General features: G+C 46.5%; 1 protein-coding gene across 1 annotated transcript in view; it reads right to left on the reverse strand.

The window, feature by feature from the left end:
• The window catches only part of LOC147891690 (protein TONNEAU 1b-like), a 44,424-nt gene that overhangs the window by 15,782 nt on the left and 3,942 nt on the right, over positions 1-24,700 (reverse strand). The window contains exons 3-4 of the mRNA XM_087388227.1: positions 14,361-14,449; positions 14,066-14,191 (exon numbers count right to left, since the gene is read on the reverse strand). Coding sequence (XP_087244353.1) covers positions 14,066-14,191; positions 14,361-14,449 — 215 coding nt within the window. The remainder of the gene's footprint in view (positions 1-14,065; positions 14,192-14,360; positions 14,450-24,700) is intronic.

Consider the following 24,700-nt stretch of genomic DNA (forward strand, 5'->3'; position numbering starts at 1 on the left):
CACAACCTCTGGCCATCTCCACTCACCTGGGTCCCAATCAAGCTCTGACAAGGCCCACCCCTCCCAAAGCCAGAGTCGCCATAACTGCAGCTGATCCTGCTCTATACTAGGATCGATCCGCCAAACCTTCCCCACGAGGCCTACGACCCGAACCCTCTGCCACGGGAGAAGGGGGTCGATGAGCACACCCTCTCTCCTGAGTCGGCCGTCCCCCAAAACCGCGAAGAAGGAAACAGAGGTGTCGTCCATCCGGCCTGCAACCACCAGTGGAATGCCACGGGGGGTGAACTGTCCAAGCCAACGGTCATCACCAGGCATGAGGATCTGAATCTCGGGTGGAACCAACCAACCGGCAGGAATCGCTCCGTCTATCTCTGTACGTCTCGCCTGAGCTCCACGGACACCTCCAGCTGTGGCTGCTAGAGCAACGGTCTCCAAGTGTCTGTAAGTGTCCCTCCAAACTCGAAGGGACCGGGTTGGCCCCCGCAGCCAACCGTCCCACAGGATATGTGACCTCTCCCCCAGCTGAAGGCCCAAGGTATCTCTGACCTGATCATTCCAGATGAGCGGCTGGCGGTCGATCTCCTCCTGACAGCTAGGAGGGGACTGGAGGAGACTGAGACGGAGTCGTCTCCAAACCATGAGAAGGCTACGAATGAGCGGGGAGCGGGGGTGAGTAAGCGGTACAGAGGTGAAGATCCACCGGAGAGATGGTAGCCACTCTCCACCTCGGCGCGGGACGCAAGAACTGATCCCCTGCTGAAGTAACATCTTCCACGTTTGCCACCCCGGGGTCAAACCGCGAATAACTAACTTGCCCAGCAGGGCCTAACTCTGAAGCTCAGAATCAATGACCCCCAAGCCACCCTCAGCCTGCGAAAGAATGATTGTCTGCCAGGCTACCCTAGCTCTGGTATCTCTGAGACCATCCCCCCCAGACCACAGTAAATTCCGGACCATCCTTCTGAGCTGTGCCACGCTGGATCTTGAGAAGCACCAACAGGAGGCCACAAACCAGGCCGTGGCCAGGAGAACCTGGTTGACTACAAGAGCACGACCTGCAAGAGAGAGCTTAGCAGTGCTCCAGAAAGCCAGCTTCCGTCGAATGGAATCTGGCACCGAGAGAAACTGCTGAGCTGGCGTAATGTCCAGGCCGACCTGAAAGCCGAGATATCTAGCTGTCTGTCCCTGCGGGATCCATCTGAAACCCAAAAACCTCCCCCACTGTGAGCATGCCCCAGGGTTTATGAGAAAACCAACTGATTTGTTCCAGTTGATTTTCGCACCGGCTGCCGAGCAAAAGACATCTAAGGCCAACCTCACCCTCTCCAGCATCATCTCATCATCCTGAACATACAGCGCTGTGTCATCTGCATACTCCGAGTCCAGGAGCTCCGTGTCCTCCCTGATGGGAAGGCGAACACCCCAGATCCCGATCGACCTCTCCCGAAGGTAGTATGTCATCGCCTCGGCAAAAAAGAGAAACAGGTAAGGAGCGAGGGGCCAACCCTGACGCACTGATCTCTCCAATCGAAATCGCTCTCCCATCCTGCCGCCGATGATGACCCTGCTGGAAGCTGTCCTGTATAACGCTGAGATACCCTGAATCCATCCTACTAGGAATCCTAGTCTCTCCAAAGTACCCTCCAGGAAGGACCTGTCCACTCGATCGTAGGCCTTCTCAAAGTCGAGAAGTAGGATGGCTAAGTGCGACCCACTGTGCTGAGCCCACTCCGTCGCCTCTGAGAAGGTAAAGACATTATCCAAGATACTGCGATCCTAGACAAAGCCTGTCTGAGTGTCATGAATGAGGTCAGGAAGTAGAGGCCGAACTCTGGCACTGATCATCTTGGCTAGGATTTTGTAGACAGTGGTGAGGAGAGTGATCGGGCGCCACTGACAGATCTCCTATCGGTCTCCTCCCTTCGGGATGAGGCAAATCAATCCCGAAGAGAGGCTCTCTGGCATATGTCCGCTGCTGAAAATCCTCTGGAGGGCTGCTAGGAGGGGCTGATGGATCTGATCCCAGAAAGAGGTGAAGAAAGCGCGAGAGAGCCCATCCTCGCCAGCGAATTTCTGCCCAACGATGGCCATAAAGGCCTCCTGCATCTCGTCAGTAGTGAACGGTGCCATCAACGTCGTCTGCATGCTGGGCTGAACAAGGGCTGGAATGTGCCTCCACACCTCCTCGCGGGAACGTCTAGTACGGGGGGCAAGCTGCTCCTGCTGGAAAAGAGTCCTGTAGAAGTCGGTAGCCAACCCCAAGACCTCTTCCGGCTAAGTAACGATGTGCCCCTCCGCTGTCCTAAGACTCCGGAGCTGATCACCTGCTGCCCTCTGGCCATGCATCCTGAAGAACTCTTTGCTCATCCGGTCGCCCTTCCGAGCCCAGTAGGAGAGGGAGGCGTGATAAGAAAACTCTGAGCGACACTGGAGAGTCTCCTCAAGAAGAGCTCTGGCTCGAAGGGCCTGGATCCGAAGCTCCTCTGAACCCGCAGCTGCCTGCTGAAGTCGTTGAATGGAGGCGAGGTCCCTACGAAGAGCTCTCTCTCTGCCCCACCACTCCTGGCAAACCTGAAGGGTTGCGAGCTGGCAAATCTGGCTGGACTCCTGCAAAGCCTACGCCACTGACTCTACCAGATCCACGCCCTCTCCCCAATCTATGTCCCAAAGGTTACCGATACTACTGCGCACCTCCTCCCTAGAGAAGATGGAATCAGGAATCCTGCACGAACGGGGAGGAAGGGACTGAGCTGTCGAATCTAGTGATAAGAGCACAGGCGCGTGGTCGGAGAGTGTCGTCCCTGGCACTATACCCACCTGACCACCTCTGCTGATGGCCCAATCACTGACATAAAATCTGTCCAGTCTCTCCAGGAGTCTGCCTCCTTCCCTGCGGAAGCCCCACGAGAAGTCCAAGCTCCCGTGCCATCGGCGGAAGGACGGGTCTCTCCAGCTGTCCCTACCTCCTGTCGCGAAGATAAAGGAGTCAATGGTTGAAACTAACAAGAGCTTCTTCTTAATTCCAAGTACTCATAAAACATCAGAGAGTGTAAATGATGTCCCCATTCCTAATGTGGTGAACCTCATTAACAAAGTTAATGACGAGACCAGTCCTAGCAATGGTTGAAACTAACAAGAGTTTCTTCTTAATTCCAAGTACCCATAAAACATCACAGAGTGCAAGTGTTCCACTATTAGTTACAGTAAGCAACACTTCTGCAACGCCTATCACTAGTATCAGCAGTTGTTTTGCACATGTGAATGTACCTTCATGAAATGCATTCCCAGGGAGATAAATATTCTCTGCTATGAGGTAATGTGCTTGCAAATCATCAGCATCTGATATTGAAAGGAATGTATCATGAAAAGAAACATGTGTATCATCATATGAATGAAAATGTGTAAAATTAGCAGATTCCTTCTCCTCACTAGATGCGATAGTGTCAGACACTGCCATACCTACATCCTCCTCCTTTTCCTTCTCAATCCGCTTCCTGCACTTGTGGATGTAATATTCAAGCGCCTTGCAATAATTCCATCTGTCATCCTTTTTCTCACCTCCCTTCTTGACATCCTTACCAAAAGTACCATTGGAAGCAAGCTTGCTTCTATTACCCCTATGAGGTTTCCCTTTGCCCTTATGCCTGCAACAAAAAATTGATCTACAACCATCAACCAATGTGCCACTTTTCGTTTTGTTTTGAGAGTCGGCTTTGCTGTGTGAGGCGCTTACACCCACTAGACATATCATGGAGAACTCTTTCCTCCCACCTTATTTATTCGGTGCCACCTCAAATGTGGACCCTCCGTATTAAATGGAAACTTAGAGAGCGGAGAAGATACCATGACCTTGACAGACCCAGGCATGCAAGACTTGCCTTCGACCCCCAGGCCTCCAACTCACCACGCTAAAACTCCAGTGTGGTTCTGCTTAGACTGCTCCTCTTGCAGGAGTAGCTCATCAAATGTGAATCATCTTGGCTTCTACCATAAACATATGCGTAGTCGTGGCAAAACCTTGACATGATTACAGCATGACATTCAACATCACGAGCACCCATGAAGCATTTGCAACAAATGCTAATTGTTCCTTAAGGTCATTTACCTTAGTTAGGAACTCATCCACACTGTCTCCCTCTTGCATCTTCGATTTCTCAAGTTGCCTTCTCAAAAAGGCAATGCATGACTTCATACAATTTGGCAAGAATGTCCCAAGCATCCTTGGCTGTTTTGCATGATCGAATGTGAGGAATGATTAAAATCTAGATGAATCCTCGAAGATGCCCCAACTCATCCTCTAAAAACACAACACATAGTGCAGTTTCAATCACTTCAGACTCTCGACAGTGGAGAATTTAGGCAGGATGTTGAGATCTCAAGTTTGCCAGGTCAGTGTCTATGGTGCAAGCAGATGGGAGATGGCATGGGATTGTTAGAGGAGTATGGGCAAGGCTCCTCCTCAGCCTCGTCAACAGCAGAGGACAGCACGCCTGAAGAGAGCACAGTGCACGGCCAGTCAACGGATGCAGTCCTAGACACCTTGGGTCCCAAACACCTTGGGTGGATCCCTCTAAGGGGACTTACACTACAATGGAGCCCTATGAGGGACTTAGACTAGGGTGGAGCGTAAGAAGCCTAGCAAGAAGGCTTTGAAAAATCGCAGGCTGTGTGCCAGACTCTAGGAGCGCAATAAGGCCAAGCAAGCAGCAGCTCCCTAGTCCCAAGGGAAGCAGCCAGAGGGTGCCCAAGCAGGCCATCCTCAAACTCCAGAGGATGAGACCTTTGATGTTCCAGCAGAACAACCAATGAGACAAGTCCAAAGAACCCAGGAACCTAGGCAGCAGTAAGACTCTGGAGACGCCACCGCTTCGACAACGCCTTTCTCCTCCCCGCCCCCCCCCCTTTTTCAGTGGAATCCAATTTCACAACACACGCACACACACACGCACACACACACACACACACATTTTTTTTGTACAAGAACTTTCATTACAAATAATGTACATTCATAGCTGCCCAAAGTGAGATAGCTTCTACTCATAAACTAGAAAAAAACAAAATAAACCATCAAATGTACACTCATAGCTATCTCAAAACAAGATAGCTACTACTCATATGGTAAAAAAGCTGAAAAGAAAACATATGATAGCTGCTCTAGTAAAGTACAGCTTGTACAAGAAATCTTAAAAACAGTGAAAGAACACTTTCAGCTGGGCCGCAAACTCCAGAGGATGAGACCATTGATGTTCCAACAGAACACCCAATGAGACAAGTCCAGAGCACCCAGGCACCTACGCAGCAGTAAGACTCTGGAGACGCCACCGCTTTGACAACGCCCTTCTCCTCTCCCCCACCCCCCCCCCCTTTTTTGGTGGAATCCAGTTTCACAACACACACACACACACAGTTGGAAAGGTCACCTCCCCATCTATAAGCCCCCAAATGAGGAGAACGTGGGGGAGGGAGACCTAGGGCAGAAGATGCCCAGAGAAGAGAGAGAGAGGAGGCTGCCACATGGGCAGCACCTCACAAGAGAAGAAGGCTGCAACAGATGGCGCGAACTATAGTGCAGATGGCGGGGCATCCAAGTGATGGAGCGAGCCTGCAAGTGGGCAGATCAGAGTGGCGCAGCAGAGGCGGGACAGACCAGCACATGGGTCAGCCAAGAGAGAGGCTGGTTGGGCTGCTTTGAGGCAGCCAACCAGGTCTTATATAGGGCTGACCTAGGGGCTGGGCCCTTGCCTAGATTGGAGGGCCAAAAGCCCTAAAAGTGTGGGCCATAAAGGCCTAGTTTTGTGAGCCCTTAAAGGGCTGGACCAGCAGCAGACTGGTCAGCCAGTATGAGGCTGGCTGGTCGGTTTTCTCAGCAGGCCTTAGGGCCTATATAAGGAGAGGCTCTTGGCCTCATTTAATATCCAGCAGCCAGCAGTTCCAAGGCAAAAAGGAGCAGCAAGAAGCCTACTCTCTGGGCCTATCTACAGGAGGTGAGAGAGTGCAACAAGTGCTGCAGACTTAGCTCTAGGGAGAGGCTAGACCTTGGCTGTCTTCTAGGGCAGCAAGGTGCTGAGATTATCATACCTTCTGGAGCAGCCATTCACAAGCAGGTTGGAGCAGTGGAACAGGGACCTGTGTGCTGCAGACAAAGCTTGGCAGGGGCTGCCCACCTAGGCTGATTCACAGGCAGTAAGGTGGAGAAGAACACGCTGGACGGAAAGTCTACAGACGCTCGAGGTGGAGCACGCGGACTCGAGTCTAGAGATAACTGGCTGATAGGAGAAGGACCTTGTGGTTAGATCAGAGGACCACACCATCGGTGGGACTCTGGATCTATCTATTTTGTATTGTGTCCATAGTTTTGGACGGAAATATATTATTTTGGTGGTTTCTCTATCTGGCTGGTTCATTGTCTATTGATGAGTCTGCACACCTATTCCACACCCCACACCACACTGTGTGGGCTCCTCGGCATTACTATAAGTCTTCCGCTATGCGTACCCCTGTTGGGTAATTTTCTAACACACACACACTTTTTTTTTTTTGTAAAAGAACTATCATTACAAAGAATGTACATTCATAGCTGCCCAAAGTGAGACAGCTCCTACTCATAAACTAGAAAAAACAAAATAAACCATCAAATGTACACTCATAGCTATCTCAAAGATAGCTACTACTCATATGGGAAAAAAGCTGAAAAGAAAACATATGATAGCTGCTCTAGTAAAGTACAGCTTGTACAAGAAAGCTTAAAAACAGTGAAAGAACACTTTCAGCTGGGCCGCAGGACGATCTCCCATGAAATGCGCGTCCTGAAGGGAACGATGCAAGAAGGGAAGAAAGAAATGATAAACACACACACACTTTTTTTTTTTTTGGTGAAATCTTTGATTGATTATATTATCTGAGTAGCAACCTCAAAACAAGGTGCTACAATTACATCAACTGAAAATTTCAGTATATGCCAGAAAGACCTCATGATCTATGTAGCACGTCTGCAAGCAATCAAAGAAAGATTGCTGCAGAGAACGCCTAAAAAAGCCAAACAGAGAGAAAGTAGGATCACCAAAGACTTTACAATTCCTATATGTCCATAAAGTCCATAGTGCCTAATAGCGAACCCAAACGAAGAAAAGATGAAACTCCGGTCTGGATGGATGAAACCCAAATAGCCCAAAGAACTTCCCATACAGAACAGATGGGAATCTCGCTCGCAGGCGCTGTCGAAGCAGACAAAAAAACTCATGAGAGCATGAACAATGCCAAAACAAGTGAGGCATAGTCGCCGAAGAAGCAAAACATCTGTGGCAAAGTGCTAGAGCAATGTATCGATGAGCTAATAGCTGTCCAGATAGAAACACTCCCAAAAGAACTCACCAAAAGAAAACCTGTTGCCAAAGCGGTATTTTATAGGCCCAAAGTTGCTGTAATCTTTTCCTCCACCACTTGGCATTCGCCAAACAGAATCACCTCTCTCTGAAACCCAAGATTGAGGCAAAAGGATTTTATACAATGCAGGTACAGTAATCTCAGATGGCCTCAAAGGATGAGAAGAGGACCCTGGAGAAGTCAAAGTCCAATCTTCCAACTGGTCTTGGAGTTCCAAAGGAGGAATCAGAACAAAAGGCGAAAGCATAGAAGTAATTTGTCGCCACAAAGGACGATAATGAGAGCCCAATCCATATGTAGTGGCTGCTACAAAAAAGGGAAGCACAGTATCAGCATCATCTATAACATCAGCAACCGAGGTGATGCCTTTAAACGAGACAAAGTAGGAGCGTTGAGGTTCCTGTAAAGCCAAGGGAGGCTGAAAGACTTTCGACCAGTAAATGCTTTCATCTCTCAAAGAATTCCCAAGCAAAGATTGCCAGATAACTATTATTAATCAGCAAAAGCCTGGCAAGGCAATCTGTCAATGGGAAATTCATGTAAGGAAAGCCTCAACCAAAGAGGAGCATGATCCGAATGTGTGAAAGCCCAAATTGGACAAGTAAAGGCATCACAATGATGTGGATCAATCTGATACCATCTGTCCAAGCGTGCCCGATAAGAAGATTGAGCATTATGCTGAAAGGTATAGCCTAGAAGCATGGGCTGTAATTCCTTCCAGAGATCAACCAGGCACAACTAAAGCAAAGAATCAGACCATGCCTGTGTTTCGAAAGCCAACATATGAGTGTGGCCTAAGGTGTTGTCACCCGATTAAGGGGCATTATTAAAGTCACCACAAATGAAGGCATGTTGTCACCATGGATAGCTATGCATGGCAGCCCAAATCAAAGCTCTATCACGAGGCATAAACCCATGCAAATTCAAAAATTCCCCTTGAACAAGGCATTAAACAATAATCCATCTACCATGGCCATCATTGAGAGCCACAACAGGTTGAAGGTCATGCTTTACCAAAAAAGCCACCCCAGAAGGAGTGCTCTCCAGCATAGAAGATATCATAACCAGCAAAATGGCCTATCTGACCAGCATACATATGCTGATTATGCTCTTGCAAAGCAACTATATCAGGCTGCAATTGCCTGATATACATCCAGACCAGTCTCCATTTGCGACCATCACACATTCCTTGTACATCAACCATGGCGATCATTGAGAGCCACAACAGGTTGAAGGTCGTGCTTTACCAAAAAAGCCACACTAGAAAAGGAGTGCTCTCCAGCATAGAAGATATCATAACCAGCAAAATGGCCTAGAAAAGGAGTGCTCTCCAGCATAGAAGATATCATAACCAGCAAAATGGCCTATCTAACCAGCATACATATGCTGATTATGCTCTTGCAAAGCAACTATATCAGGCTGCAATTGCCTGATATACATCCAAACGAGTCTCCATTTGCAACCATCACACATTCCCTGTACATTGAGAGTAACACACTTCAGATGATCAAGCATATTTACAGTTATGGGACAGGTATGTACAGCAACCAACGGGCTGTCTGTGTCTGCATTTCCACCTTAATGTCCCGGCCTCTGCCCTGGGATGAAGCATCAGCCTGAGGAGAGGACAAAAGTGCAACAACTTCTTCTTCAAGAAACAAGGTCCGATTTGCAATCACAACAGCCCAGGTCAAGCCAACACCAGAGCTTTCAGCAGGTGTTTTCCCATGAGAGGATGTACCACTCCAAGTCCGAGAAAGCAAAGGTCACCTGGGGGAGATCACTTTGAGGAGTTTGCCATCCATCAGTCAAATTTTTTTCCCCCTTCTCCTGAGGTGGAGAGAACAAAGAGACAAGAAAAGAAGTATTACCATTTGAGATAGCTGGGGCTTTGCCTTTGTCTTGAACAGAGAAAAACTGTTTGACCCCTTTGTTTTTAACCACAGAAGAGGCATTTGCACTTTTAGTCAAAGACTGAACCATTTCAGCTTGCACTCGCATTCGTGGAGCTCGAGAAGGGCATTGTGAAGCCATGTGCCCAAATCGCTTGCATTCAAAGCAAGCACCTGCAAACAACCCCCACTTGAGCTTATAAAAGGCACTCCCCATGGAAACATTATTAACAGTAACTAAATATGAAGCTGGAATGGAATGATCTGTATCCCACAAAATGCAGAAGCGATTCGAATTTCCATTGGGTCGCGGTGGACATACCACCTTACCAAGGAAAGCTGCAATTTTAGGTAGAAGAGAAGACAAGCATTGAGGAAAATCCACAACTTCTATCCAAACAGGGCAACGATGCCGAATCAATGCCTCATAATCCCGGCTGGGAGACCAGGGCAGGACATGGACCGTCTGCTAGCCATAGAAGAGAGAAGAGTGCTCCAGCAAAACCTAACGGTGCTCCTCATCAGCCATGATGACCTCAAAAAAGCCCCTCACTGCATAATGAACTTTGTTGACATAAGAACCACCCAGGGTTCAAGTCAACCAATTCCCAACATCTGCTATAGCAGGCATCCGTCCAGGGAAGAAAATTATAATGGCATGCTTTGCATACTCCTTAACTGGATCAAAGATATCATCCACTTCCACCATAATGCCAATGGTGGGAAGCAAATCTTTCCAACATTTGCGGGTGTCTTCAAACCTTTCATGCATAACCTCATAAACAAGCTGAGCCTCAGCAGAGTCATGAAGGAAATCATCTGAATCCATCACCTGTTTTTGTTTCTTGTTGGAAACCAACTTGTCTTTGTGAGAGGTTTTCTCATAGGAATAATCTGCCATTCGAGTCAAGGAAAAGACTTGGAACCAGCAAAGCTTTACAAGGAGGAAAGCACAGCAGGTACAACAGCAGCAAAATCTGTACGGACAACAATACAGACGAATCTGTACAAAAATATAATAGTACGAATTTTCAAACAGTACCGATTTTTTGACTATACAGACAAAACTGTACGAAATTTCTGACTGTGCAGACAAAACTGTATGGATTTTTCTTGTACGGACAGAACTGTGCGGAATTTCTTGTTGGGATATCTCAAGGTGTATGCCTCAGGCACACCTTATGTTTCTATGTGTGAGTGCTAGAGGCACAGTTAGGTGCCCACAAGCACAGTTAGGTGGTGGAAAAGCCACATAAGATGATTGAGAGAATCTAGGAGCAGATTGAGGAGATGATTGTGGAGCTCTGAGGTCATCAGTGATGTCAGTGACCTTGTATGAGGTGCCTACTTAAGGACCTCTCTTTTCTTCATTCCATAAGCAAGTATTCTGATTTTGTGTCCACTCTACTCTTTCCTTTCAGTATTCCAACATGGTATCAGAGCCATTTGATCCTCCTTGAACCCATTTTTGCCACATCATCATCTTCTTCCTCTTCTTCTTCTTCACCATCTCTCCCTCTTCTTCCAAAAATTTGCTTAAGCCTGTTCTCCTCCGATTCTCAGCCATTTCCCACGCCCTTCCAGCTGAAGATCCACTTAGTTGGGGCGAACTTCTGGCTGCAAGGAATTAAGGAATCTTCGCTTCTGCTCGTCGCCATTACAGGAAGGTCGTCGATTCTTCTTGCTGCGTTTTCTCTGCGCCTGCTCCTTCTTTCTCTAATTCCTTTCAGGGCAAGCTTCTCCATACCTAGAGCTACCTTGTGCTGTAATCTGAGCAGCAATGGCTGCATATTGAAGGAGAAAACAGAGAAAAACCAGTCGACTTTGTTGAAGAAGGAGAAGGCGACCTGACGCATTTATTCGCCTCTTCTTCCCAGAGGATCTACTATGGTATACCAGCTTTCTTTTGCCTCAGAAAGCCCCCTTTCTTTTGCTTTGAAGAGTGAGCTATAAGCCCTCCAAGTTCAGCTCTCTAGTTTTGACAGTTTTGACAAGCTTTTGAAAATGATGCTACATAAAATGCTACTCTAGCATTTCTGGTCTTTTGAAGTTTTCAATAACTTCACTACAAGTGTTGCTTCAGTTTTGTTTTGACTTGCTAGACCTGGTTTTGATTGGAAAGTGTTTATTTCATCCACTTCTATAAAGCATGTAAGAAGAAGCATCATTGTTTGAAATCTAGTCAATACTATTTGCTACATCAAGTGCTCATATTTTGGAAGTCTTTCAGTTATTTTTGCCTTATAAGAGAGATAGACACTGCCCAATATCTGGGTTAGACCCTCTCATGGCTACCATATATAATCTTGAGAAGTTCAATGGAAAGGGCTTCCATACATGGCAAATGAAGGTGAAATTTGCATTGATGCGGGAGAACTTATGGGGACTTGTCAAACCTACTCCTACCGCTTCTTCTACGGCCTCCAATGCTGGACAATCTTCAACTCCGACACGACCGGCAAGGGATCCAGCAAGAGAAGAAAAGGCATATGGTATCATTGCTCTTGCTTTGGGTGATGATTATATACATCATATCTCTGACTTGGAGTCTCCTTCGGAAGCTTGGCAGAAGCTAGACATGATTTTTGGTGCAAGCTCTCACATCTCTAAACTATCACTTAAAATCTCTTTCTTTGAATTAAAAATGGCAAGTGATACTACTTTAGCTGCTCATGTCAACTATATGCGGAGTCTTATGACTCAATTAGCTTCTATCAACTCTCCTATCACCCCTGATGATGCTATGGCATTGTTACTTAAGAGTATGCCTGAAAGTTTTGATCACATTGTTAGCACTTTGAAGAATCTTCCCAATCCTAACCTTGAAGGCATTATCTCTGCTCTCCAAGAAGAAGAAAGGCATATGGAGCTAAGGAAAGGCAATGACACTGCTTATGTTATGAAATTCCAGAAGGGCAAGTATACTCCTTGCAATCACTGTGGAAAGACAAATCACCTTTCAAAGGACTGCTTCAAAGTTAATCCATGCAAGCACTGTGGCAAGAACAACCATCATGAGAAGTTTTGCAGAGCCAAAGCAAAGACAGAAAATGCAAATCTACTTATAGTTAATGAGCCTTTACAAGATGAGGCATCCTTTGAAGATTATGCATTTTAAACACATCTCTATGTATGCTCCAGATCTCTCTTTTTATGTCAAGATACTCAGCCTGGATAGTCCTCCAAAATGAATGAAAATAAACTATTGTGTTTTGTGTGTTTTGTAAACACCTCTGGTCACCTTATGATGTAGGCCATGTGTATGTTTTGTTCCATGGTACCTCCTGCAGACATTGTGTGCATGTACATGCAGGGGAGATAACCATTGGAAGGTCTTTTTGTATCCCTTTCCTTACACCCAAGGGAACCCTTGCTAGCATGAGAACCTAGCCATAGATTTATCCTTGACCACCATGAGATGGCATGAGAAACTATGAGACTAGATGTATCCTTGACATAGCCTGAGGCATTCCCTTGAGGGGGGGTTTGTTGGGATATCTCAAGGTGTATGCCTCAGGCACACCTTATGTTTCTATGTGTGAGTGCTAGAGGCACAGTTGGTGCCCACAAGCACAGTTAGGTGGTGGAAAAGCCACATAGGATGATTGAGAGAATCTAGGAGCAGATTGAGGAGATGATTGTGGAGCTCTGAGGTCATCAGTGATGTCAGTGACCTTGTATGAGGTGCCTACTTAAGGACCTCTCTTTTCTTCATTCCATAAGCAAGTATTCTGATTTTGTGTCCACTCTACTCTTTCCTTTCAGTATTCCAACATTTCTGACTATACAGACAAAACTGTACAGAACTTCCCTCGCTGTACGAACAAAATCGTACAGATTTTTGACAATACGAAAAAAAAAACTTTTTTTTCCCGGATTTTCCACACGCACACAAGTAAGAAAAGAGATAGACTTCTATTGAGTATCGAAAAACCCACCAAGAGTATGGAACCCAAGTCTAAAGTACATTATGTGGAGCGTCTCATGGCATCGAAGGACACGCACACACACACACACGCACGCGTATATATACATGCATATACACGCGCGTGTGTGTGCTTGGAGAAGCCAATCCTCAAATCACTCTCTCTAATATACCATATTGCAAACACAATAATACTGTCCCAACGGCTTTGATACCACGTGGAAAATCTCAATATGTGTCTCTAATTCACAACTCCAACACTATGTAAGAACCACCACCTTGCATCAATTACCCACCTTGACCAAAGGCATTTAAAGCAGGATGACTGGATTACTACACCACCTTATCTCGCTTCACCATGTGCACACAAGTAGATAAAGAAACTCTAACAAAGCTGAAAGCTCAGAACCAACATGACTGAAAAAAAGAAACTGAGCAATGGAATAGTGAATGGCGACATGATTTGTTTATCTACGTGAATCAGGGAGCATGCCCAATTTCATTATCAGAAAAACAGATAGAAATTCAGCCAATTGAGAGCAACATACAAGATTACAAACCATCAGGATCCCATCAGCATCCTTGCAAGCTTGCTCCACTCCCTAACTAATTGATCACCAACCAATTCCCCTTCTATTATACAAAATTATGTCAGTACGTGCTCGACCAGGCATAGCAGGGACTAGCTATTGTGACAACCCCCAACAATTTTAATTCATTGTTAGGGCACACCCACAAACACACAACAATACATCTACATCATCCCTCTCTCTCTCTCTCTCTCTCTCTCTCTCTCTCTCTCTCTCTCTCTCTCACACACACACACGCACACATATCATCACTTTGGCACGTTTAAGTGTACCTCAAGCTTCAAGTATGTTTCCAAGATGTCTAATAAAAGTGGAGAAGACTGCCCATCCTTGCTAGCCCCAGTATCTGCCTTCTGGCCCAACTTCTCTTTCAGCTCTGATTTCCAAAACCCTCTTGGCTGAGCAACAGAACAGTGACGGTCAAGTCATGCTGTAACATGTTCGGCCACCGAAACACGAACCAATTGTTTGAATCTTATTATGCTGAAGCCCTTTGCAAAGACTTGCAGCAAGCAAACTAAGAAATTGCTCAAAGACATTCACAAGGACCATGCAAAAAAATGTTACCAGATTACATTCGGGCAAATAAACTTTCAGAGTGTGTTCCAGCTGGCCCCACTCCAAGTATTCACATATAAGTGCAGTTAGTAGCTTACCTACAGAAAACGTTACAGCTATCAATACACCTTCTGCACATATGCAGTTAACAAAGGAAGTTTGTAAATGGACCAATTTTTGTGAATTCTGACAGCAAGTCAATGCAACCAAGGCGACACATAGATACATGCGCATGTGTGAATTCTAAATTGATTAACAATATTCATTTCTGGACTTGCAGTGAGAAAGAACCGCGGGGGGGGGGGGAGGGGGGGGCGGGGAATGGGACGCACAAAGGACAGGCCTCTATAGCAAATATGAATGGACCTGTAGGCCTCACTCTCAAGGAAAGCAGCTCACAGTCTGTTCACTGACTTTTTCAGATCCTCCACTTTTGCTTTGTACTCCATTAACAAAATTTCCTAACACTTATCCCAGTTGTGACAAATTTCCTGCCAAGGCGCTTGGCCTCGCAGTTGTTGTTTAAAGGACAAACTTCTTTATCGTATGTATATTGTCGTAAGGACAGAGTTGTGAAAAAATGTAAAAGGCCTAAATAGAAGGACCCACTCAAAATTATGCTCAGATGAAAAAGTAAGTTAAGAGTACAAAAAAACTGCTGAACAAGAACAAAACATTCAAAAAAACCAAAAAGTGAAGCCACCCCATCAAACAAAGCAACATTACAGTCACATTAGTATTCTGCCATTAAAACTCTGTGTTTACAATTTCCTTGAAGATATGTTGTAATGAGGCACTACTACGAGTCTTTAAGCCTCTCTGTGAAGAAGCATGACACTGACCTCCAGCTACTTCAAAATCAATAAAAACAGGAGATGTACAGTGTCACATCCCTTCACAACCACTTGCTTGGTAATTCATTTATTGCATATCTTCTCAAATTTCAAATTCTTTAGATTAAGATGTTTGCATATCTTTGTTTTCTCAAATTTCAAACTCTTTATATTAGGATGTCTGCCAAAAGATTTGCATATGTTTTCCTACTGTTCAATTAGGTGCTAGTTGGCTTGGGTCTAGCATTACAGGATGGACCCCCATTGAAGGCGTTACGGGCATTAGCATCCCACAAGTTGAGGCATATCTCTATATGAGCAACGTAAAGACGATACCCTATGTGAGTATCCAAACACAAGACCAATCAAATGCATAGAATGCATACTGACCTAGCAACTATCAAAGAGAATGTTTGCAATAGCCTTGGGTGTGGGCCTCTGAACATAAAAGAGTCAAGAGATACAAGACAAGACAACAAACTAAGGCCTAATAGGTTATGTAAGAAGGAATACCAGAAACATAATGATGAAAACAGAGGTAAACTCCAACTAGGATTGGCCACCCATACTAAATTTACTAGTTGGGCAAATAAAGAGTAATTAAAAGAACATTAGTCCATAATTATAGCATATGGCATGCGGCATGCTGATGTGGCGTGCAGCATGCTGATTTGGCATGCTGGCATGGCAGGTTGATGTGGCAGCCATGACATGTGGCATGGGCCAAATGGCAGCACACCTTCCCATGCCTTTGGGCACAAAATCCTATGTTTGAAGCAGACCCCTCCTATATCTATAAAAGAAACCCCACACCCCCCCTTCATTTACACACGCTCTCCTCCTCTTGCTGGTTCATACTCTCCAGCCTCCTACAGTAGCCCCTCCTTGGTGCAGCTCTTTCCCCATGCAGTCCTGCAGCAGCCACTGCCTGGGAATCTCATTCACCGTAAGTCCTGCAGCAGCAGCAGCAACTCCCTCTTCTGCAGCAGCAGCTCCTCTATAGAATGTCATGATAAGAGAGATTATTATTTAGTTCATTATCAGTTATAAGAACATTGGTATATTAGGCACCAATTTGATGGTGCAGTATATGTTTGTCTTTTATGATCAATCAAGCGATGTAAATGGTACCGCTGTGTGTGTGCGCGCGCAGGTCCGGTGGGGGGGGGGGGGGGTGTAATTTGTCACCAAAAGAAAAAAATGTGTGTGTGTGTAATATTGGCCAATGATTATTAATAAAGGTGTGCACCCACATGTGTAGGTCCTAGCAGTAATATGAAAGGGAAGGGTGCATTAGAGTGCATTAAATGGTAGGTGCATGGGTCATAGGCTAAGGGTAGGTCTAAATGGGAAGATGGCGGAGCTTGAGTGATCTCAAGGGACATTAATGAAAAGGTATCCCCCTTCGTTGTGATCTAATCCTAACCTCACTGGGGACGGGCATACCCACAAAGTGCCCTCACTCTCTATTGTATACCTAAGATGCCACTCAACTCTAACACCCTCTCTGCAGCTCATGGTGTACAAAAGAATCTAAAGAAGCAACCGATGAAGATGCAACCATTGGCCCTCCAGTACCGCAAATACTGGATTCACCTCGTGAAAGCACCTAATAGCCTCAATCCTCGAAGCAAAATGACCTTGAATGACAAAGAACTTACCCCCTCCAATTTGATTTTCCATAGTACTCTGCATTGAGTTCCCAATGGAGTAATATGGACTGTGGAACAAACCACACCCAACATCCTTGCCGTGAACACAACACATACAAGAAGCTCGATCAACGAACTCCAATACACAACACGTCCGTAGTCTCTGTGACCTAAACTCCTGAACGCATCTAGTCCATAACTATACAACATACCTTGCCTACTAGACTTTCAACTAATAGGAGCTGCAATGGGTCCTCTCTTCCGCCCACACGCCCTCTCTGGCTGTGACACGTGGGGGAAGTTTGTCTCAGTGCTAGAAAGTTGGTGCTATCCGGTGTTCCTAGACAGTCTTAGCTGCTGTTACTACTTGACAGGTCAAAAGAGGAGTCGAATGACATGTTTGGTCCTTAGATTTAGCTTGGACCTACACTCCTTCGCCAGATGCCCTCTCTTCCCATGCTTGTAGCAACTGCTCCTTGTTTTCTTGTGCACTGATGAAAGGGCCTCATGGCCCCTCAGATAACAGATTTGTCTGTAGCCTCCAATGAGCATAATTGGCCCATGGAGCTTGTCCCCTTGTGGGCAATCAGCCTCGAAGTGCTGCCTCAAGTCACCAAGGGCACGGTGCTCAAAACCATCGAGCACCTCAACCTCAAACCGCCTTTTTTAGGATTGTCTGCTCCTAGGATAACCACTTGCGAACAGCTCCCTTTGGTTTTGTCTACACCTCAAGCAAAACTATCCAATAGGATGTCGACCAGCAGAAGATATGTCCACGTCCCAGAGCAGACTCGTTCGAACAGTGGCCTATCACTTGGCGCAAATTGCCTCTATCGAAGCTGCTGCAAACGCTCCTCAGCTTGCTGGTAAATATTGGCAGTTGGTTGAAATTTTGCTATACCTAACCAATATCCAACCGGACATTTCTTCACCATTGGAATTCTCTATCAGTTCTCTTCAAAATCCAGGGAGAATCCGTAGAAAGCAGGGTTATGAGTGCTAAAGTACTTCAAGGGTATAGACACATACGGAAAAACATACAACACAAGTGTGTAAGGTGGATTGAGTAAGTATCATTTCATGGCTCCATAAGAAACAGCCAACGGTCACCCTATCTTCACCGGGAGGGAGGGTACACGGCAGCCTGTATTGCAGCTTGCAAATCATTGTGGCTCAAGTGGATTTTGAAGGATATGGATGTTCTTTAGCAAGGTGCGATAGTGATTATATGCGACATCAGAATTGCACAGCGATTGTCAAGAACCCCACACTTCATGCATATGAAGCATATCAAGATCCATTACCACTTCATTTAGAAGTCGATCATCAATGAGATTGTGAAACGGATGTATTGTCTGACTTCAACAGCCTTTGAGATGTCTTCACAGAGTCAATTCCTAAAGACCAATTGGAGCACGAGCACCTCATATAACACATGGATGTATGCCCACAATGAGTCAATGAGAGGGGGTGTTACGATTATTGTCACACTTGTGAGCCCCCATATGAGGACGACTTGGTGGCAGTGGATCTAGGGTAGGCTCAAGGCAGAAAAGGGGTGAAAACGCTGCCAGCACTGATAGTAGATAGCAGTAGATAGCAGTAGAGCCTATTCATAGCCCATGTAACATCAGACCAAATCTCATACAAGGGGGATGTACTAGTTGACACTACATAGACTGCCAGCCAGTCGGCATTCTGGTCAGGTCAAATCTACTAGCCCAGGGTTGGCCTAGGGTCAGTCAACTGTCAGCATATGCTTGGCTGCTCAGCTCTACTGACTGGTACGCCCTACAAACAGTTGGGTTGACAAACAGCAAGGGGGCAGGCTTGCCTCCTCCCTGATACATAGGGCATTCCCTCCTCTCATTTCATCCCACAAAAGCCTTCAGTCGCAGCACAAGAAGAGAGAGAAAGAGAGAGAGTGTGTATTATAGTCTGTGGAAGACCGAAAGATCTATGAGACTGAAAAACCTAGATACAACAGAAAAAAGTGCAGAGCAGAGGCATTAAGTCCCTTCCCAAAACCTACTTACTTACTTACATCAGTTATCTACATAGAGTCTGTGGGTGTCGATTTGGACTCCTTATAAGCGCCTTGCCTTCAGCCCACTTACCCTCCTTTCTAGCTGCCTTCACCCCACTTACTCTCCTTTCTAGCTTGGGGGTCCAGCAACTTGGCTACCCATATCTTTGCGCCTTCTACAGTTTTGGATTGACGAAGGAGTTGCAGCCAACCTTCTCTAGTTAGGAACATAATGATAGCATGGTTCTGCAGTGTCCTTTGTATTGCTTCCACCACCTCTATGTCCCATGTAAGCATTGGTGTGGCTTTTTTTTTTTTTTTCAAAATCCATCTCAAAAGTGAAACCCTTGCACCTCCACTCTGGCAAACCTCCAATGTGAATTGTCAGTGCTAAGTTCTCTAGGCCTTTATCCTCCTTGATTGCTAGGTCTATGTGTTTCCCTAGTTTGGTTTTTACCTCCTTAGGGATCAAATGGTCCAGCTGGGAAATAAAACTCTGAGAAGGATTTGTTCTACGGCTTCAGTAATGAGCATGAGGTTGATCTGCTTGTTCACTCAACTTTCCAATGGGACCACGCGCATTTGCATTTTTGCCGCCTGCTGTTTGAAGTGCTGATTCTCTTGCTAAAGGATCCCAAACTGCTGCTGCTAATCTGCGAATTCTGTATGGTTTGAGGCTGCCCTGCCCCCACTTGAACTTGTTCTTACCTTTAGACATTGTCGTCAGGGAAGCACTGTGGATACTGCTGTGGTCTTTACAGATGTCGAGCTGTTTTTGTGGCTGAGCTGAGCTCTAGCTGGAAGTTGAAGACTTGAGTTGCAGGTCGAGCTGCTGGGGTGAACCGCAACCTGTTCTGGGAGTTGGGGTCAAGCTACGAACTGCTGCAATGGGCCACAAGCTTGAGTTTCGAGTTTGAGCTAAACTGCTAGAACCCTCAGCCTTTTTTTGAACTGCCGGCGGCTGGGGCACTGCATACGAAGCAGGCTGAGGCAGGAATGTGGCGGCTTCAAAGCTGTTTGCTAGCCCACCAGCTAAGCCATGGAGCTCAGCTCAAGGGGTGACACGACAGATGGGGTGGCCGGGCGGGGGAGGGGGGGGAGAGAGAGAGAGAGAGAGAGAGAGAGAGAGAGAGGCTTCAGTTCTGCCTCAGATATTTGCAGGTGTTTGCCAAGCATAGACTCGAAGTTTGCCGAGCATTGTTCCCCACAGTTGTGAACAGATACATATTGCATTTTTTACCATATCTTCTTGTAAGTGATTATGAACGTTAGTGCACCTCCTCTGTGTGTGATTCAAGAGACATTCATGATGTGTCCACTACGGTTGAGGTTGAACTTTCAGAGCCTGTGCTTCTAGCAGTTATATGAAAGGACTCCCAAGACAGCGGAGAACCCTTTTGTTTCAGATTTGGGAACAGAAAGCATACTAGCATGTGGAGGATGAAATATTGAACAGCCAGCCTTTGAGCAGATTGACAAGAGGGTTTCCATTGGATCAATTGGTTTCCCATCTCGTCTCTCTAGGGTTTCAACTTCGTTTCCGCAGAGAGGAGAAGCAGACCCTTGTGCTCTTTAATATTATGCTGAGGGACTAGATGTTCCACGTGATCGAGGAGTACCCCAGGGGAGGGAGTTGTGAATTTTTCATGGTGACAAGGCTAGCTTCCAATTGGGCTTCTCAACAGAGAGATGGGGACTGAGCCTTGCAGTAGCTGTATCCGCTTGGTGCCAGAGGTTTAGCTCAAGCAGGTTGCTCACTGGACATTAGATTAGTGCGCTAGCCTGCTTGGTTTGGAGATCTCCTTCTTGATGCAATGGACCTTGCAGGTAGGCATCAAGCCTATCACGTATATTGTGCACCATCGCATAGACAGTCTAGACTATCCACCTTTCAAACCTCTCAAAATCGCAGAAATCCACGATCGTTGTATAGGCTCCCACCCCCACCACCAACAGGAGGGCCTTGTTCTCCACCACTTCTCCTCTCCATGAGTTGGACGATGGTGAGTTGGAACATGCAAGGACTCCATGATCGTGCGTGGCAACAGCAAGCATATATAAGCCTTCATAAGGCTAGTATATATCCCATATTACAAATTAATTTTTGTGAAAAAGAACAAAAATACAATGAGAGAGAGAGAGAGAAGAAAGAAAGAAAGATGTATTAACGTCCGCAAGAGGCCTCGCGGGCCTATGGGACAAAGTGCACAAAAAAGGAAAACTCATACAAGCCTCCAGGGCCTGGAGCAAAGGGCACACTAGGGCCATTGCTGAGTACTAATCTATGCTAGCAAAATCAGAATCAAACTGAATCAAGTAAATCTATCAATCTATCAAGTACAAACTGAATCTCGGAGCTGGGACTCAGAAACCAGAGTTTGGCACACTGATGGCTCTCTAGTGAGCTGTGAAGATATCTCGTATGTGCACCTGTCGAGCTGTCTCGCGCTATGGTGGAGGGGCGCGGTCTCCTCGATCTCTAAACTCTCTAAGCTATGTCAAGAGTGACCCCTCCGCATTGCTGTGCCCGGTCAGCCTCTATATCATGTGGTCTAGCCACCTGTTGTTGCTGCTCTCTAATCTGTCGCAGATGTCTCCCGGTGTCGACACATCTCCATCAAATAAAGCCCAATGCAAACCTGGTCATGGAAATCGATCAGTTGTGATAGTGGACCGCAGCCACTCCCCTCCAGATAGAGACAGTGGTGGTGCCCCCGGATCTCATAGAAGGATGGCAAGCACAAAGAAAATGCTCCTCTGTCTCAACCACGCCCAACGTACATAGCATGTAGACCCACTGCTCTCTGGGCATACCTTCAGCTTTCCCCGCCTCAATCCTCAACTAATAAGACGAAACCCGCATCTATCCAATGGCAATCCTCAGTGCATGTGAGACTTCCCTATCCTCGAGATACTGGGGTCTAATGATGAATCCCTCCTCCGATACTCTCAAGAAGTGGACACCGTAGAAGTGGATCTTGGTGGGGAGCTCCTGGTCCACCCCCCAAGTCTGAGATGTACGGAGTTGGAGGAGATCTAACCGTATGATACAATTGATCTCATCTCGAGGGATCGACTCGAGAGATGCGTCCATGCTGTACTGAAAGAGGGGAAGTCTGTCCATTTGGATACCATGTCTAGCAAGCCATGTGGATATGCATGCATACAATGTGTCAACCCCGCCCTCTGCTAGTCGTCTTGATGACTCCAAGGCCAGCCTCGAAAGTCTCCAATCAAACTCTGTGGATGAAAGTCAGTGTCTGAAAGATGGCATCAACTTGGAGAGGTGTCATGGCAAACACTATCTACACTATCTCATGTGGGCCTGAGGGCTTACACCCAATCATCCATAATCACCTGTCCTCGGGAGATCACATCCCCAGAAGGGTGTTGCATACATGGCAGTCGACCACACTAGCATATCAAAAAGCTAGCCCTTAATCGGTGGATCCTGGAAGTGCGGTTGGAAGTACTCTCACTCTAGTCGAGCAAAAGCACCACACACCCGTGTGAGTCATGTCTGGGCTACATGGGTCATCATGAAAATGGTACCTATGAAAATTGCTCCCAAATATGTGTAGGACTGCACTATCTCCATTGGCTCGCCACGATAGATGAAGCTAGATCGGCAGAGCACTACACGTGAGGTGTTAAAGACCATAACCTTGGTCTTCCTAAGGTAGACTACCAAGTCTCTCTCTCTCTCTCTGCGTAACGCCTCTAAGCCCTCCAGTGTCACTGCAACCCTTCCGCTGAAGATGATATAAGGACTATGGCGATCTCATCAATGTAAAGTCCGAAGAGAGTCGGTGAGAGGGGGCAGCCGTACTTCACCCCAATCATGCTCTCGATCCAATCCGATAGACCGCCTAGGGCACGAACTCTACCTCTGACTTACTCATATAGGTTCATCACACCCAAGATCAAAGTCTTTGGAATATGCATCTCCTATAGTCTCCTGATCATGCGGACAGTGTCGAAGGCCTTCCGAAAGTCTACGAAGCATGTGTAGACTGTTTGGTTTTTGGACCTCGCCTCCTCAATGATAGCCCTCAAAGCGAACATGTGATCTGGATGGAATATGCATCTCCTATAGTCTCTTGATCATGCGGACAGTGTCAAAGGCCTTCCGAAAGTCTACGAAGCATGTGTAGACTTTTTGATGTTTGGACCTCACCTCCTCAATGATAGCCCTCAAAGCGAACATATGATCTAGAGTAGAGTGTTATCTCCTGAATCCTACCTGCCCGCTGCCCCCGTGCCTCTATATGACTGCTGATCTCCATCTCTAGTACCGATCCATAAATCTTGGTCAATGTATGGCCAATCATAAGGGTACGATAGTTCCTAGTATCGATGGGGTCTCCTGCTTTGTGTATCGATATGATAGTGGCGGTGCTCCAAGCCGGTGGGAAGCCGTGGCATACTGCATAGTGCAAGAACCCGGGCTAAGACCCCCTGCCCATGTGTGAAATGCTCAAGCCATAGGTCCTCATGATCCTGTGCTTTCCGGTTGTGGAGCCAGCAAAGTGCAGTCCGTACATTCTGTGTAGTAAACAGGTGACAGGTAGTGAGCCCAGGCATAGAGGACATATCAGGTGGTGCATGCATCAAGACATCATATAAGGAGCATGCATAAGTGTGCCACACTACCGGATCAAGAATGAGAATGGGTAGCTTCCCCTCCGATAGAAGCCCCCATCCAGTGATCAGGTCTCCTCCTCGAAATGCATCTAGCTCCGGAACCATGTGGGGATCTCTCTCATATGTGAAGTCTAGTAGGCCCACTTGCCTATCTCTTGTCCCAGCATTGAAGTCCCCCAAAAGGAGGGTGTCTCCCTGTATGGAGAACTCTGTGATGTCACAATGTATCGTCTCAAACGGGATGTGCCCCTCTGTAGTGCCTCATGAGCATATGATGACGTGTCTCGGGTGAAGTAGCACACCGCAATAAAGATCAGTCGAGCATCTAGCAACTAGACTCGTATCCACATATGACGTGTATGCTTCTCTCTTCGTACCACAAATATGAGTGGTCTCAAGTGTGTCTTGAAAAGGATAGCCACGCCTCCAAAACCTCGTACCCCACTATCTCTCCTCAATTCTCTCCTATGAGTTGACTCCCAAGTGTATAATGTCGTTGTGGGCAGCCCTCTCTCTAGGCTCTCATGTGTCTCGGTGTAGAAGATGATGTCTCTATGCGTGTCTGCAAGAAACCACCCATATCAGACAAAAGGGTACCGTTACAATTCCATACAGCCACACTCAGCTTGCTCTGTGCATTCCCCTCTTGGACCCGACACCGTCACAATTCCCCTTCTTCCTTCTCCCCTTCTCCTTTCTCACCCTTGTTTGTTCTTTCCCGGATAATCACTTTGTCATCCATGTAAGCAGCCCATTTATTTGCTTCCCTTGCTGCCATTACTCGTGTCATCCCCTCACTTCTATGTTCCTTCTGTAGAAGGGTGAGGTCATCATCCAAGTAGATTTTGGTCCCCTTCAAAGATGCTCTCATGCTTATGAGGGTAGACCTATCTACTGCAGTCCAGAGCTTCAGCACTTGGTATCTCCATCTTCCCTACCCTCCAAGCTGCCTCACACGTAAGGTTGACCCCCATCCTGGTCAATAAAGCTTGAGCATCTGCCATTGGGTATCTCCCTGTAAAGCCTCTAACTAGGACATACATTGCTTTGCTGGCCCTCCTTTTCTCTTCCTCTAACGTCTCAGAAATGAACTCTAATTTAGGAGCTGCTAATCCTTTTTTAACCACTTCTGTCCACTCAAGCATCTCTTCTTTTCTCTTAGTGAGTTGTTGTGAGAACTTGGCATGTTTACCA

The sequence above is a fragment of the Dipteris shenzhenensis genome, chromosome 17, assembly GCF_047967505.1.
Source record: "Dipteris shenzhenensis isolate YYH24624 ecotype China chromosome 17, Dip_SZ_1.0, whole genome shotgun sequence".
Classification (NCBI taxonomy): domain Eukaryota; kingdom Viridiplantae; phylum Streptophyta; class Polypodiopsida; order Gleicheniales; family Dipteridaceae; genus Dipteris; species Dipteris shenzhenensis.